Source organism: Mustela putorius, unplaced genomic scaffold (genome assembly GCF_011764305.1).
Source record: "Mustela putorius furo isolate JIRA1106 unplaced genomic scaffold, ASM1176430v1.1 tig00000460_pilon_pilon_pilon, whole genome shotgun sequence".
Lineage (NCBI taxonomy): Eukaryota > Metazoa > Chordata > Mammalia > Carnivora > Mustelidae > Mustela > Mustela putorius.
Window position 1 is genome coordinate 6175253 of NW_025421389.1, and position 14691 is coordinate 6189943.

Here is a 14691-nt window from a genome sequence, read left to right on the forward strand (position 1 = left end):
TGTCAGATGTGGAACCCCTGATTTACTTCTTTATCTGGCAACGCTACTAAATAACAAGCTCCCTGGGGGAAGGGACCAGGTCATTTTATTCATCAGTTCACCCTCAAGCATAGCCAAGACCTTGTACATATAAGTGTTGAATGAATAGTTTGGGCTGAATGAGCTAATTCATTAGCAAAGAAATGTATGAATGATCCGTGACTCAGAACCACCTCTACTTGGGGTCAAACACTGCAAAACACTTACCCTCAGCATTAGCAACTGAATGTTCACTTCCCCATGTGTCAAACCAGCCAACCCAGAATTCCATGATCATAATGGGCTTATTGCTCTAGAAACAAACCAAATCAAGTCTGAGAAAATGTAAAAAGAAAATCAGAAAAGCTAAGCACAACAGACAAAAATTTAAGGAACTCATGCTCTTCACTTTTTCAAAGTTCAGCACTTCATTCTCCCTCCTTTCCCAATACCCCTTTCCCATCATCCATAGCTTTGGTTTCTCCACCTCTCCTAAACATTCTCCATACTCCTTAAACTTTATATGCTTTGCTGCTGTACCTGGATAGCACCATCTATGATTCCAACCTTGTCATATGTGAGGCTGGTTTTTAAAAAATTGGCTTTGGATAAACAAGGACCTGACTGCAATTCCTGACACAAATATTGAGGCTCACATATACCAAAGGCCCACAGCTAATATTATCCTCAATGGGGAAAAACTGAGAGATTTTCCTCCATGGTCAGGAATAAGACAGGGATATTTACTCTCATCATACTATTTAATATAGTACTGGAACTCTTAGCCTCAGCAATCAGACAACAAAAAGAAATAAAAGGCATCCAAATCAACAAGTAAGAAGTCAAAGTTTCACTATTTTTAGATGACACAATACTCTATGGAGGAAATCCAAAAGACTCCACCAAAAATTTGTTAGAATACATGAATTCAGCAAAGTCACAGGGTATAAAATCAACATACAGAAATCTGTGGCATTTTTATTTGCCAATCATGAAACAGCAGAAATAAATATTAAAGAATTAATCCCATTTATAATTGTACCAAAAACAATAAGATACCTAGGAATAAACCTAACCAAAGAGGTAACAGTTCTGTACTCTGAAAACTACAGAACACATATGAAAGAAATTGAAAAGGACACAAAGAAATGGAAAAACATTCCATGCTCGTGGAATGGAAGAACAAACATTGTTAAAATATCTATACTACCTGGGGATGGTTCACAAGCTGGTAAAAGGAGTACATTTTGCATAATACAAGGTATCAGAAGCTTGAAAGAAAATAATTATTGCATAATCAGGGATAAATTCTGACATTAAGAACACAAAACATGGGGGAGGGTAATAAAAATGTAATTTTAGAATGTGTTTGAACTAAGTTGTTACCAACTTAAAATAGACTGATATAAATTTAAGTTGTTGTATGCGAGCCTCATGGTAATCAAAAAGCAAAATGTGTGGTAGATATGTGAAGGATAAAGAGAAAGGAATCTGAGCATACCTTTAGAGAAAATCATCAAATCACAAAAGAAGGGAGCAAGAAAAGAAGAAACAAAGGAATTATAAAACAGCCATCAAACAATGAACAAAATGGCAATAAGTACATTAACTGTCAATAGTTACTATAAATGTAAATGGAGTAGCACCTGGGTGGCTTGGTTGGTTAAGCATCTGCCTTTAGCTCAGGCCATGATCCCAGGGTCCTGGGACCAAGTCCAGTGTTGGGCTCTCTGCTCATCGGGGAGTCTGCTTCTCCCTCTCCTTCTGTCCCTCTCCCCTGTTCTTGTTCTCTCTCTCTCTCAAATAAATAAATAAAATCTTTAAAAAATAAAATAAAATAAAATAGGGATGCCTGGGTGGCTCAGTCAGTTAAGCATCTGCTTTTGGCTCAGGTCATGATCACAGTGTTCTGGAATCAAGTCCTGCATCAGGTTCCTTGTTCAGAGGGAGCCTGCCTCTCCCTCTGCCTGCTGCTCCCAGCGCTGTTCTTTCTCTCTCTCTCTCTCTCCCTATCTCTCTCTCTGAAAAATAAATAAATAAAATCTTTAAAAATTAAAAATAAATAAAATAAATAAAAGTAAATGGACTAAATTTTCTAATCAAAAGACATAGAATAGTGGAATGGGTAAAAAAAAAAATAAGACCCATCTATATGTTGCCTACAGAAGACTTACTGAACATTTAAGGACATACATATTTTGAAAGCAAGAGATGGAAAAGATATTCCCTACAAATGGAAACCAAAAGAAAACTGGGATAGCTATACTCATATCACACAAAATAAACTTTAAGACAAACACTGTAATAAGTGATAAAGAAAGTCATTATATTGGGGAGCAATATAAAGAGGTCAATCCAATAAGAGAATATAACATTTGTAAATATTTACTTAATAAGATTAATAAATATAATATGATCCTATCAAGCTCTTTTCCAAACATAATAGTATAACACTAGAAATAAATTGTGTGGTAGATATGTTCTTTCCAAGAAGAAAACTGGAAAATTCAAAAGTATATAAAGATTAAACATGCTACTGAACAATCAATGGGTCAAAAAAGAAATCAAGAAATCTTGAGGCAAATGAAAACAGAACTACATATCAAAACTTAAGGGATGCAGCAAAAGCTGTCTAAAAGATAAATTTGTATGAAAAATGCCTACATTAAAAAGCAATATCTCAAATAAACAACCTAACTTGACACCTCAAGGAACTAAAAAAAGAATAAATGAAGCCCAAAGCTAATAGAAGAAAGGAAATAATAAAGAACACAATAGAAATAAATGAGAGAATAAAAGCACAATAGAAAAGATCAATAAAGGGCGCCTGGGTGGCTCAGTAAGTTAAGCCTCTGCCTTCGGCTCAGGTCATGACCCCAGGGTCCTGGGATTGAGCCCCACATCAGGCTCTCTGCTCAGCAGGGAACCTGCTTCCCCCCCCCCTCTGCCTGCCTCTCTGCCTACTTGTGATCTCTATCTATCAAATAAATAAATAAAATCTAAAAAAAAAAAAAGTCGATAAAACTAAGGGCTGTTTTTTTTTTTTAAAGATAACAAAATAAACAAACTATTGGCTAAACTTACCAAGAAAAAGACAGAGGATTCACATAAATAAAATCAGAAATAAAAGAGGACATGTTATAATTGATACCAAATTAATATAAAGAAGGTAAGAGACTGCAATGAACATGCAATGAATATGCTAAAATATTGGACAACCAAGATGAAATACATAAATTTCTAGAAACATACAACCTACCAAGACTCAATCATGAAACTACAGAGAATCAAAAACATCCTAATAAACAAAGGTCCCAAACCAGATGGATTAACTGGTCAATTCTGTCAAACATGTAAAGTAGAACTAATGCCAATCCTTTCCAAACTCTTCCAAAAAATAGAAGGAGGAAGTATTTCTAATCTCATTTTCCAAAGCCAGCATTACCCTGATACCAAAACCACACCAGCACGCTGAAAGAATAGAAAATATCAAGCCAATATACTTGACAAACATCTATGCAAAAATCTGCAATAAAATATTAGCAAACTAAGTTCAACAATACATTAAAAAAATCATTCACCATGAATAAGTGGGATTTATCTCTGCAATGCAAGAATGGTTTAACATCCACAAATCAAACAATGAAGAACAGAACTGAGAGCCCAGAAATAAACCCACACATATATGGTCAATTAATTTATGACAAAGAAGCCAAGAATACAAAATGGGGAAAGTTGTCTCTTCAATAAATGGTGTTAGGAAAATAGGAACAGCCACATGAAACAATGAAATTGAACTCCTATCTTATACCTTACATAAGGATTAACTCAAAATAAATTAAATACTTGAATGTAAGACCTGAAACCATAGAATCCCTGAAAGAAAACATAGACAGTAAGCTCCTTGATGTTGGTCTTGGAAATGATTTTTGGATCTGACATCAAAAGCAAAGGCAACAAATGCAAAAATACAATGGAGACTACATCAAACTAAAAAGCTTTTGTTCAGCAAGGGAAACCATCAACAAAATGAAACGGCAACCTATTGAATGTGAGAAAATATTTCCAAACCATGTATCTGATAACCAGTTAATATCCAAAATACATAAAAGAACCCATACAACTCAATAGCAAAAAACCAAATAACCTGATTTAAAAATGAGCAGAAGATATGAATAGATATTTATCAAAGAAGAAATATAGATACCCAACAAGGACATGAAAAGATGCTCAACATCACTAATAATTCAGAGAAATGTGAATCAAAAACACAATGATATATCATCTCACACCTGTAACAATGACTCTTGTCAAAAAGATAAGAAATAACAAGTGTTGGGTGTGTATGCCATATAAAAACTTTTCACAGTAGAGTAAAAATTAACATTAAAATGTTACCAAATTTCAACCATATTATCATGTTTTATCCAATTAGCTCTCAAAATGCCTGATTAACTGTGAATCAAATACGAATAACATCATGTAGGATTCTTTTTTTAAAAGTTTGCCCAGCATTTCAAAATGGTTACGGAATTAATATAACTTTTAAAATGTCGAAGTATGCTATACATATTGCACTTTTCTGCTAGGCTGGGCTAGTATCTTCCATGGCAAGATACTAAAACTATTGAATAAAATACACTTTTAAATCAATAGGTACTTGATTAATTTCCCTGAAATTATCAACATCATTACCAAAATCTTCCAGGATTTTGTAAGATTTGATTCCTTAAATACAGTTTTAAAGTTTAACCTAAGGAGGGAAAAAAACCCTCAAATATTTCACTTTTTAATGTCCTTTTCTGGTCCTTCAATGACCAAAGAGAATTTGAAACAGATTATGCTTCATGTTTCATGGCTTAATAAAAAGCTACAATTTCTATTATCCAAATTAAGAAAAATTATACTAATCAAAAGCTATTAATTTTGAAATGTCTACGTAAGTCTGTCTGTAGGTCCCCTTAGAACCTTTCATGCTTTTATAATCAAGAGATTTTAATCAATTATGTGCTAGAATCAAATTAGGTAAGGAAAAACTTATTTGAAAAAATAAAATCACTTCCCAATATGCTTGACAGAAACAAGCTATTCATTTTCATTTGTGTTCCATTGAAGACATAACTGAAATCTGTCCAATGGTTTATTTCCAACTGGTCCACTACGGAATTCTTTGGAATGTTTTAAGATTGGCTATAACTAGAGTTCTGACTTCCATTTGGACCCTGCTCTCCTTCACTGTTTGGAGGAGGTTTTGTTTTTGGCATCTTACTAAGAATAGTTGCCATCTCTTTTCTCTAGTTTATTTTTGTGTCTTAGTGTGGATTTACAAATTTACTACAGGTATCCTGAACCAGGAACACAGTCAGGTTTCAGGCCAGTTTGATACTGGCTATTCTTAATTCTCATGAGTGTAGGACGTTGGACTAAATGTCATGTCAGTGGGACTGTGCTGTCTGTGGAACTTAATCATTTTCTTCAGATTTAAGGAGAGTGATAAAATTTGGAGTCAAAGGATACTGATGTACAATTTAAGGATTAAATTTTTTTATAAATCAGTTGTGAACAATGGATTATTAAATTAAATGTTGACTTCCTAGTATAAAACTGCAAGAATAAAAAGTAAAGTTCTCCAGCTTAAAAAAAAAAAAAAAAAAAAGAACAAGTGTTGGAGACAAGATGGTGGGGAAGTAGGAGGAGGCACCCTTTCAACCTGTACCCTAAAGTGAGCTGATTACCTTCCAAAGAACTCTGATCACCCACGAAATCAGCCTGAGATCAGAATTATACACGTCTGGATCTCTACCAGAGCAGAAGACGCCAGTGGGCAGGTAAAGCAGAGTGGGAAAGTCTGACTGATATTAGAAGATAAACAAAAGGGGTAGGGAGCCACCAGAGGCGACCCATTGGAAAGTAATACCCCAGTACGAGAGTGCCCTGCGCCTGGGGAGCAGCATTAACTCTGAGTCTGGTAGAAAGCACTCAAAAAGAACAAAGGATCACCGGGGGTGAATTGCGGGAATCGGGGTGTTTAGGGTCGGGGCTTACATCCCCAGACCCAGGACAGCCACCCCTGGTGCAGAGCCAGAGAGAGTGCGGCAGAGAAACCAGGTCTCCTCCCTGAACCACCAGCGCACCTGAGAGTGCGTGGAGCCCGGCTCCCGTGAGGGGCTGGGAGCCTCGCCAGCCAACAGAAGCATAGCCTTTTTGCAGTCCCCACTAGAGTGCCCCGCCATGCCATCAGAGTCCGAGTCATGCCCCGCACCCTCTCCTGAGAGAGGTGCACACAAACTCCAGCTGGGTGCTCCCAGACTGGAAAGACCAGGCACTCCCAGCCTGGGCCAGTGGGAAAATCTTAGTGTGCAACGGCTGCTTGGAACTTCTCTGGCAGTCTGGAGCTGCCAGACAGCCGCCGCTGCCCTGGTTTGGGGTACAAGCAAAAAATCCGGAGACTGTGACTGGGAACCTGCTCCGCCAGCGGCCAAGGGGGGATTTATTTGTGCTCTGAAGCCAGACTGAGGCTTCTCTCTGAGACGGAGGTCAGGGTGCAGTTTGTGTTCCTCTAAACCTACAAAAACCATCAAAAGCGGTCAAGGCAAGAGAGAAAAACAAAAGTGAAAAAATATAAAAATCTCCAGAGAACAAAAGCCTGAAAAAACCAGTTTCCTCAGAGCCCACCCCCTTGAGGGGGGCGGGAGGACTTCACTGAGAGAACATCATAGACTGAAAAGCCACGTAGCAGGCCCCTCACCCAGAAAACCAACCAGGAAAGGAAAAAAAAAAAAAAGATGACAAGAGAACAACCACCACTACTTCATAGGACAATTTTTATTATTAATCCTATCCCACTATTCTGGCTCACTTTTTTTATATAGTTAATTTTTTACTATTATATAGATAATTTTTAACCTATTTACTGTCACAGTGAGATGTCCAGTACATCAAATTCCATAATAACCTTCTAACCTAAACTTTTTGATACATTCACCAGTGTTTTCCTTTTGCATTTCTATTTTTTAAATTTCTATTTTTTTAAATTTTAGTTTAGTTTAGTCTAGCTTATTCCTTTTTTTAATTTTTATTTCCTAATATTCATATAGAGTTAAACTTCAAGGTAACCCCCTTTCCCCAATCAATGCCACCCCTATAGGTAAACCAATTCCTAATGCCCCATTATCTTAGGAAAGTTGAATCCTTTAACAAAGATATCAAGATACATCCAGGAAGAATCAAAACAACCTTCCTCACCCACACTGAGAATTTACAACCACTCTCCCATCTTTTTCTTCCACCAGTATTTCTGTGTTTTTGTGTTTGTCCTGATAGTATATAAATCTTACACTCAGGGTTCTTTCTGACGAGGTTCTTCCTTTATTTGCATATATATATGTAAATGTGCATATATATGCAAATATGCATATATATGCAAATAACATATATATTTTTTTTCTCTTGTCATATACTTTTATCAGTCTTTTTGTCTGTGTCTGTTTGTATACTTCATAAATCTTACCTTGGGGCCCATTTGGGCTAAACCTTCTCTTTTATCTCACCTTTCGTTCCTGTCTCTCTCCCTCTCTTTTTTTCTTTTCCTTTTCTTTTTCCTCTCATTTGGGTGGGGAACCCTGATTGCTCAGAAGCATTCCAGGGTGCACCTTGACTGCACCGCAGTCGATACACCCACCTACACCCATTCAGCCATCTCTCCCCAAAATGACTAGGAGAAGGAATGCCCAACAGAAGAAAAATACAGAGGATGGACCATCTGCAACAGAGCTAAATGCTATCAACATAGACAATATGTCGGAAAGAGAATTCAGGCTAACAATTATCCAAGCAATAGCTAGGTTGGAGAAAGCCTTGGGTGACCAAACGGAATTGATTAGGGCCGAACTGAAAATGACCAGAGATCATGTTTTCAATACTAGGGAAGAGCTGAAAGCTACCAGGGATGAGCTTCACAATGCTCTCAATGAGTTCCAATCTAATCTAAATTCTCTCAATGCTAGAGTAACTGAGAGAGAAGATAGAATTAGTGATCTGGAGGACAAACAGATAGAGAGAAAGTATCAGGAGGAAGCCTGGAACAAACAGCTTAGAAGCCACACAAACAGAATCAGGGAAATAAATGATGCCATGAAACGTTCCAACATCAGAATTATTGGAATCCTTGAAGGGGAGGAGAAAGAAAGAAGTCTAGAAGATATAGTGGAACAAGTTCTCCATGAAAATTTTCCAAATATCATGAATGGAACTAGCATTCATGTACTAGAGGCCGAAAGGTTTCCCCCGAAGATTACAGATTCTCGAAAGTCCTTGAGACACCTAATAGTAAGAATGAAGAATTATAATTGTAGGTAGAACCTCCTGAAAGCAGCGAGGACAAAGAAGATCCTTATGTACAGAGGAAAGCCCATCAGAATAACGTCAGACCTGTCCACAGAGACCTGGCAAGCCAGAAAGGGCTGGCAAGATACATTCAGGGCACTGAATGAAAAGAACATGCAGCCAAGAATATTTTATCCAGCAAGACTGACATTCAAAATGCATGGAGAGATAAAGAGTTTCCAAGACCGGCAAGGCTTAAAAGACTATGCAACCACCAAGCCGATACTGCAGGAAATATTAAGGGGGCTTCTTTAAAGGAGGAAAAAGCCCAAGACTAGCATTAAACAGAAATATAGAGACAATCTACAGAAAGAAAGACTTCATGGGTAACACGATGTCAATAAAAACGTATCTATCAATAATCACCCTCAATGTGAATGGCCTAAATGCACCCATAAAATGGCACAGGGTTGCAGACTGGATAAAACGACAGGACCCATCCATATGTTGTCTACAAGAGACCCATTTTGAACCTAAAGATACACCCAGACTGAAAGTGAAGGGATGGAGAAGCATCTTTCATGCCAATGGGCCTCAAAAAAAGGCTGGAGTAGCAATTCTCATATCAGACAAATTAGATTTTAAACTAAAGACTGTAGTCAGAGATACAGAAGGACACTACATCATTCTTAAAGGGACTATCCACCAAGATGATCTAACAATTGTAAATATCTATGCCCCCAATATGGGAGCAGCCAATTACATAAGAAAACATTCATATTGATATGAATACAATAATCATTGGAGATCTTAACACACCTCTCTCAGAAATAGATCATCGAAGCAGAAAATCAATAAAGAAACAAGAGCATTGAATGACACATCGGATCAGATGGACCTCATAGATATATACAGAACATTCCACCCTAAAACAACAGAATACTCATTCTTCTCAAGTGCACATGGAACCTTCTCAAGAATAGACCACATACTGGGTCACAAATCAGGAATCAACTGATACCAAAAGACTGAGATTATTCCCTGCATATTCTCAGATCACAATGCTTTGAAACTGGAGCTCAATCACAAGGAAAAGTTCAGAAGAAACTCAAACACCTGGAAGCTAAAGACCACTTTGCTTAAGAATGCTTGGATCAACCAGGAGATCAAAGAAGAACTGAAACAATTCATGGAAACCAATGAGAATGAAGACACTTCGATCCAAAACTTATGGGATACAGCAAAGGCGGTCCTAAGGGGGAAATACATAGCCATCCAAGCCTCTCTCAAAAAAATTGAAAAATCCAGAACACAGTAGCTGTCTCTACACCTTAAGGAACTGGAGAATCAACAACAAATCAAACCAACTCCTCACATAAGAAGGGAAATAATCAAGATTAGAGCTGAGATCGATGAGGTAGAAACCAGAGATACAGTAGAACGTATCAATGAAACTAGAAGCTGGTTTTTTGAAAGAATCAATAAGATCGATAAACCATTGGTGACACTAATCCAAAAGAAAAGAGAGAAAGCTCAAATACATAAAATTATGAATGAAAAGGGAGAGATCACAATGAACACCATGGAAGTAGAAACAATCATCAGAAGTTATTATCAACAGTTATATGCCAATAAGCTAAGCAACCTAGAGGAAATGGATGCATTCCTGGAAAACTATAAACTCCCAAGAACCAGGAAGAAATTGACTACCTGAATAGACCAATATCTAGTAATGAGATTGAAGCAGTGATCAAAAACCTCCCAAAAAACAAGAGCCCAGGACCTGATGGATTCCCTGGGAAATTCTACCAAACTTTCAAAGAAGAAATAACACCTATTCTCCTGAAGATGTTTCAAAAAATTGAAGCAGAAGGACAACTTCCAGACTTTTTTTATGAAGCCAGCATTACCCTGATCCCCAAACCAGGCAAAGACCCTACCAAAAAGGAGAATTTCAGACCAATATCACTGATGAATATGGATGCTAAGATTCTAAACAAGATCCTAGCAAACAGGATCCAACATTACATTAAAAAGATTATCCACCATGACCAGGTGGGATTCATCCCTGGGCTACAAGGATGGTTCAACATTCGCAAATCAATCAATGTGATAGAACAAGAGAAGAACCACATGGTCCTCTCAATTGATGCAGAAAAAGCATTTGACAAAATCCAGCATCTGTTCCTGATTAAAACGCTTCAAAGTATAGGGATAGAGGGAACATTCCTGAACTTCATCAAAGCTATCTATGAAAGACCCACAGCAAATATCATCCTCAATGGGAAAAGGCTTGCATCCTTCCCGTTGAGATCAGGAGCACGACAAGGATGCCCACTCTCACCATTCTTGTTCAACATAGGATTAGAAGTCCTAGCAACAGCAATCAGACAACAAAGAGAAATAAAAGGTATCCAAATTGGTAATGAAGAAGTCAAACTCTCTCTCTTTGCAGATGACATGATTCTTTATATGGAAAACCCAAAAGACTCCACCCCCAAACTATTAGAACTCATTCAACAATTCAGCAACGTGGCAGGATACAAAGTCAATGTACAGAAATCAGTGGCTTTCTTATACACTAATAATGAAAATACAGAAAAGGAAATTAGAGAATCGATTCTATTTACTATAGCACCAAGAACCATAAGATACCTGGGAATAAACCTAACCAAAGAGGTAAAGGATCTGTACTCGAGGAACTACAGAACACTCATGAAAGAAATTGAAGAAGACACAAAAAGATGGAAGGCCATTCCATGCTCTTGGATCGGAAGAATAAACATTGTTAAAATGTCTATACTGCCTAGAGCAATCTATACTTTTAATGCTATTCTGATCAAAATTCCACTGGTATTCTTCAAAGAGCTGGAGCAAATAATCCTAAAATTTGTATGGAATCAGAAGAGACCCCGAATTGCTAAGGAAATGTTGAAAAACAAATATAAAACTGGGGGCATCACGTTACCTGATTTCAAGCTTTACTACAAAGCTGTGATCACCAAGACAGCATGGTACTGGCATAAAAACAGACACATAGACCAGTGGAACAGAGTAGAGAGCCCAGATATGGATCCTCAACTCTATGGTCAAATAATCTTTGACAAAACAGGAAAAAATATACAGTGGAAAAAAGACAGTCTCTTCAATAAACGGTGCTGGGAAAACTGGGCAGCTATATGTAGAAGAATGAAACTCGACCATTCTCTTACACCGTACACAAAGATAAACTCAAAATGGATAAAGGAACTCAATGTGAGACAGGGATCCATCAGAATCCTAGAGGAGAACATAGGCAGTAATCTCTTCAATATTAGCCACAGCAACTTCTTTCAAGATATGTCTCCAAAGGCAAAGGAAACAAAAGCGAAGATGAACTTTTGGGACTTCATCAAAATCAAAAGCTTCTGCACAGCAAAGGAAACAGTCAAGAAAACAAAGAGGCAAACCACGGAATGGGAGAAGATATTTGCAAATGACAGTACAGACAAAAGGTTGATATCCAGGATCTATAATGAACTCCTCAAACTCAACACACACAAAACAGACAATCATATCAAAAAATGGGCAGAAGATATGGACAGACACTTCTCCAATGAAGACATACAAATGGCTATCAGACACATGAAAAAATGTTCATCATCACTAGCCATCAGGGAGATTCAAATTAAAACTACACTGAGATATCACCTTACACCATTCAGAATGGCCAAAATTAGCAAGACAGGAAACAACATGTGTTGGAGAGGATGTGGAGAAAGGGGAACCCTCTTACACTGTTGGTGGGAATACAAGTTGGTGCAGCCTCTTTGGAGAACAGTGTGGAGATTCCTCAAGAAATTAAAAATAGAACTTCCCTATGACCCTGCCATTGCACTACTGGGTATTTACAGCAAAGATACAGATGTAGTGAAAAGAAGGGCCATCTGTACCCCAATGTTTATAGCAGCAATGGCCACGGTCACCAAACTGTGGAAAGAACAAAGATGCCCTTCAACAGACGAATGGATAAGGAAGATGTGGTCCATATACACTATGGAGTATTATGCCTCCATCAGAAAGGACAAATACCCAACTTTTGTAGCAACATGGACGGGACTGGAAGAGATTATGCTGAGTGAAATAAGTCAAGCAGAGAGAGTCAATTATCATATGGTTTCACTTATTTGTGGAGCATAACAAATAGCATGGAGGACATGGGGAGTTAGAGAGGAGAAGGGAGTTCGGGGAATTTGGAAGGGGAGGTGAACCATGAGAGACTATGGACTCTGAAAAACAATCTGAGGGGTTTGAAGAGGCGGGGGGGTGGGAGGTCGGGGTACCAGGTGGTGGGTATTATGGAGGGCACAGATTGCATGGAGCGCTGGGTGTGGTGCAAAAATAATGAATACTGTGATGCTGAAATTAAAAAATAAATTAAAAAAAAAGAATCAAGGGGAAAAATGTGTTCTACTAGTTGACATTTTATATAACTCATTTAACAATAATGCTTAAGATATGCAATAACTCCAACTCATGAATTCATATTTATTTTAACTTCATTTGGAAAAAAAAAAGTAAACATTCATTTAATTTTTTGGGAGCATTATTTTCTATTTTACAGTATATGAACCAGCAAGTATTTCTAGTCCTTTTCCCCCTTGATTCTTTACATTTCTATAGTTTCATTTCATACTTTTCTAACAAAATAAATTACTTCTCAGAAAAAAAAAAGAAATAACAAGTGTTAGTGAAGATCTAAAGAAAAAGGAACCCACTCTTGTAAATTGTGTAAATTTGTGTAAAATTCATAAAATTCTGTAAATGTAAATTTGTGGAATCACTATGGAGAACAGTACACAGTTTCCTCAAAACATTAATAACAGAAATACAGTATGATCCAGCAATTCCAAACCTGGGTATTTATCTGAAAAAAATTAAAGCATTAACCCAGAAAGATTTATACACTCCCATGTTCATTACAGCATTATACAATAGCCAATGTATAAAGACAAACCAAGTGTCCATTGATGGATGAATGGATAAAGAAGATATGAATAGAATAGAAGTTAACCAAAACTGAACTAAAAAATAAAGAGAAAAAAGAATAGGAAAAAAAAAACCCAGCATCCAAGCAGTGTGAGATAATATCAGATGATATTACGTACATGTAACTGGGCCTGCAGAAGAAGAGAGAGAGAAGAAAGGAAATAGGTGAATAAGTAATGGCTGAAATGTTCTTTTGTCATTTTAAGATTTTTTTTATTTATTTGACAGAGAGAGAACATAAATAGGCAGAGAGGCAGGTAGAGAGAGAGAGGGGGAAGCAGGCTCCCTGCTGAGCAGAGAGCCTGATTTGGGGCTTGATCCCAGGACCCTGAAATCATGACCTGAGCCAAAAGCAGAGGCTTAACCCACTAAGCCATTCAGGGGTCCCAGCTGAGAATTTTCTAAAGTTAATTACAGACAGCGAACTACAGATCCAATCTGTGAGAACATCAAGCAAGATAAACTCTAAGAAACAAACCACACCTAAGTATATTATACTCAAGCTTCTGAAAACCAAAGAGAATGAGAAAATTCTAATGGCAGTCAAAAATAAAAATCACCTACAAAAGCCATAGATAAAAATTACTACAGACTTCTTATCAGAAACCATGAAAGCCAAAACAAGACAAAGCAAAATGAAAATCAACAAAATAGAACGGCACTTTAAAATGAGGATTTAGGAATATATTATTATAAGATATTAATAATACATATGAAGCAGTTCAGTATTTGAAAGTACTTTCAGATTAATTTAACATGTATTTTAAATCCTTGGGCAACAGTTAAAACTTTAAAACCTGAGAAAAGTAATTAGTCCATAGAGGAGACAAAATGTAATCATAAAAAATGCTCAATTAACTCAAGAAAGGGGGAAAAAGAAACATAACAAGTGCTTTTCAAAACAGAAAAAGAATTAGCAAGATGCTAGATTTTAATCCAACTAAATCAATAATAACTTTAGATGTGAATTATGTAACTATATCAGTTAAGAGGCAAAAACTATCAAATTAAATATTTTTAAAAGTAATACGTAATTATATGTTGTCTACATATATATCCACTCTACATAAAAATCCACTTTATATACAAATACTTAAAGAAAGGTAAAAAAGTAGTGCACCTTGGTGGCTCCGTGAGTTAACAGCTCAGGTCAGGATCCCAGGGTCCTGGGATTAAGCCCCAAGTCAGGCTCCCTGCTCAGTGAGAAGCCAGCTTCTCCCTCTTCCTCTGCCCCTTTGGCCCACCTGTGCTCTGTCTCTCAAATAAATAAATGAAGTCTTTCAAAAAAAGATAAAAAGTAGAAGGATCAAGAAAAACACA

At 37.1% G+C, this 14691-nt stretch overlaps 1 protein-coding gene across 1 annotated transcript in view; it reads right to left on the reverse strand.

The window, feature by feature from the left end:
* The window catches only part of LOC101671969 (beta-galactosidase-1-like protein 3), a 46295-nt gene that overhangs the window by 12836 nt on the left and 18768 nt on the right, over positions 1 to 14691 (reverse strand). Inside the window, exon 10 of the mRNA XM_013062132.2 lies at positions 247 to 331. Coding sequence (XP_012917586.2) covers positions 247 to 331 — 85 coding nt within the window. The remainder of the gene's footprint in view (positions 1 to 246; positions 332 to 14691) is intronic.